The sequence below is a fragment of the Centroberyx gerrardi genome, chromosome 14 (assembly GCF_048128805.1).
Source record: "Centroberyx gerrardi isolate f3 chromosome 14, fCenGer3.hap1.cur.20231027, whole genome shotgun sequence".
Taxonomy (NCBI): Eukaryota; Metazoa; Chordata; class Actinopteri; order Beryciformes; family Berycidae; genus Centroberyx; species Centroberyx gerrardi.
The window spans coordinates 1,202,524-1,203,888 of NC_136010.1; the positions used below are offsets into that span (position 1 = coordinate 1,202,524).

The 1,365-nt window shown below is 46.6% G+C and overlaps 1 protein-coding gene across 1 annotated transcript in view; it reads right to left on the reverse strand.

Annotated features, from left to right (window-relative positions):
* Positions 1 to 784: 784 nt before the first annotated feature.
* Positions 785 to 1,365, reverse strand: part of hdac6 (histone deacetylase 6) — a 19,447-nt gene continuing 18,866 nt past the window's right edge. The window contains exon 15 of the mRNA XM_078288048.1: positions 785 to 814. Within this exon, the coding sequence (XP_078144174.1) occupies positions 785 to 814 (30 nt within the window). The remainder of the gene's footprint in view (positions 815 to 1,365) is intronic.

Sequence of the window (1,365 nt, forward strand, 5' to 3'; positions counted from 1 at the left end):
TACTCTACTGTACTCTACTGTTACTCTACTGTGCTGTAGTGCCTACTCATCCTGGTACTCTACTGTACTCTACTGTTACTCTACTGTGCTGTAGTGCCTACTCATCCTGGTACTCTACTGTGTTCTACTGTTCTGCTGGATCGATATCTAATCCAGATGGAAGAAGTAAAATCCACTCTACCTTATTAAATAGAAACTAAGGGAATTAACTGTATTGTAGTCTACTGTATTCTCTATTCTCTTCTCCTTATTCACATGGCAGCCATTTGAAACCCTGGAAGATTGGCATGTCTATAAAAGTAGCCTTACTTCAAACACAGTTATCAAATTAGCAGCAATCTCAGGAACAACACAACAACTGCTTGGATTTAGCAGGAAGTTAGTCAGCTAGCTTACTAGTTTGTAGGCTACTAGCCGCCTGGGCTAGCCTCGGGCAGCTGGAGATAAAGGACCAAATATATTAAAATGTGAACTGATCCCTCTGGATTCTGCAGATCCATTTGTTTCTAATGTGTTTTAAAGTGTGAATCTGTGAAATGATAAATGTTAGTATGATGTAGCACAGACCTGCTGGACTCTGCAGGTAGAGTTTAAAAATGGCCGCCAGACAAATAGATGAGTTTCCGGGCAACGCCACATAAAGTGTGCGCGCATCTCAGGGCAGAAAGGCCACCGGCAGCCACTCAGTTCAGTTGGTTAGTCAGTAATCTGAGTTCACAGAGGCGATGGCAAAGACTTTAGTTTAGTAAGTGGCCATATATTCTAACATCACGCCTCGCAGTGGCTAGTCGCAGTTGCTGGCTGCAGCAGGACCCTCCGGAAAGAATCAGAAACAACCCCCGAAATCAGCAGAGTAACTCCTGACGCCCTGCGGCCGGGTGCTGATGGAGCGATCCAGCTAACTCCGTTAGCTAGCTTCATGTAAACCTCCTGGTTGACTCTTACCGGCCGTACATGTGCAGTTTGTTGTCAGGATTGTCAGTCGTACAGCCGGGCATCTCAGGGCTCTGCTTCACACTGACTCTGGATCAGATCTGCTCTGAACTCAGAACTCAGCAGAGCTGTAGCGTCTGATCTGCTGCACATGCTCACATGACACGCCGTTACAGCGTGGAGAGGTCTGTCGCTCGGAGGCTCTTCTGTACACGCTAGGCTTTTCAGTCAGATATACTGTATATACAGTGTGTCTGGCCACTGGAGCGGTGGCCACCTGGCCACGTCTACAAGCCACTCATCAGCTGGACTGAATAAGGGTCCGGCAGTCCGTCACCAGTACTTAGAATACGTTTTTCTAAATAATCTGCGCAATCATCGTCTGACAAACTAGCCACTGTTTGTTTGCTGTTATCAGTGTGAAAATGACAG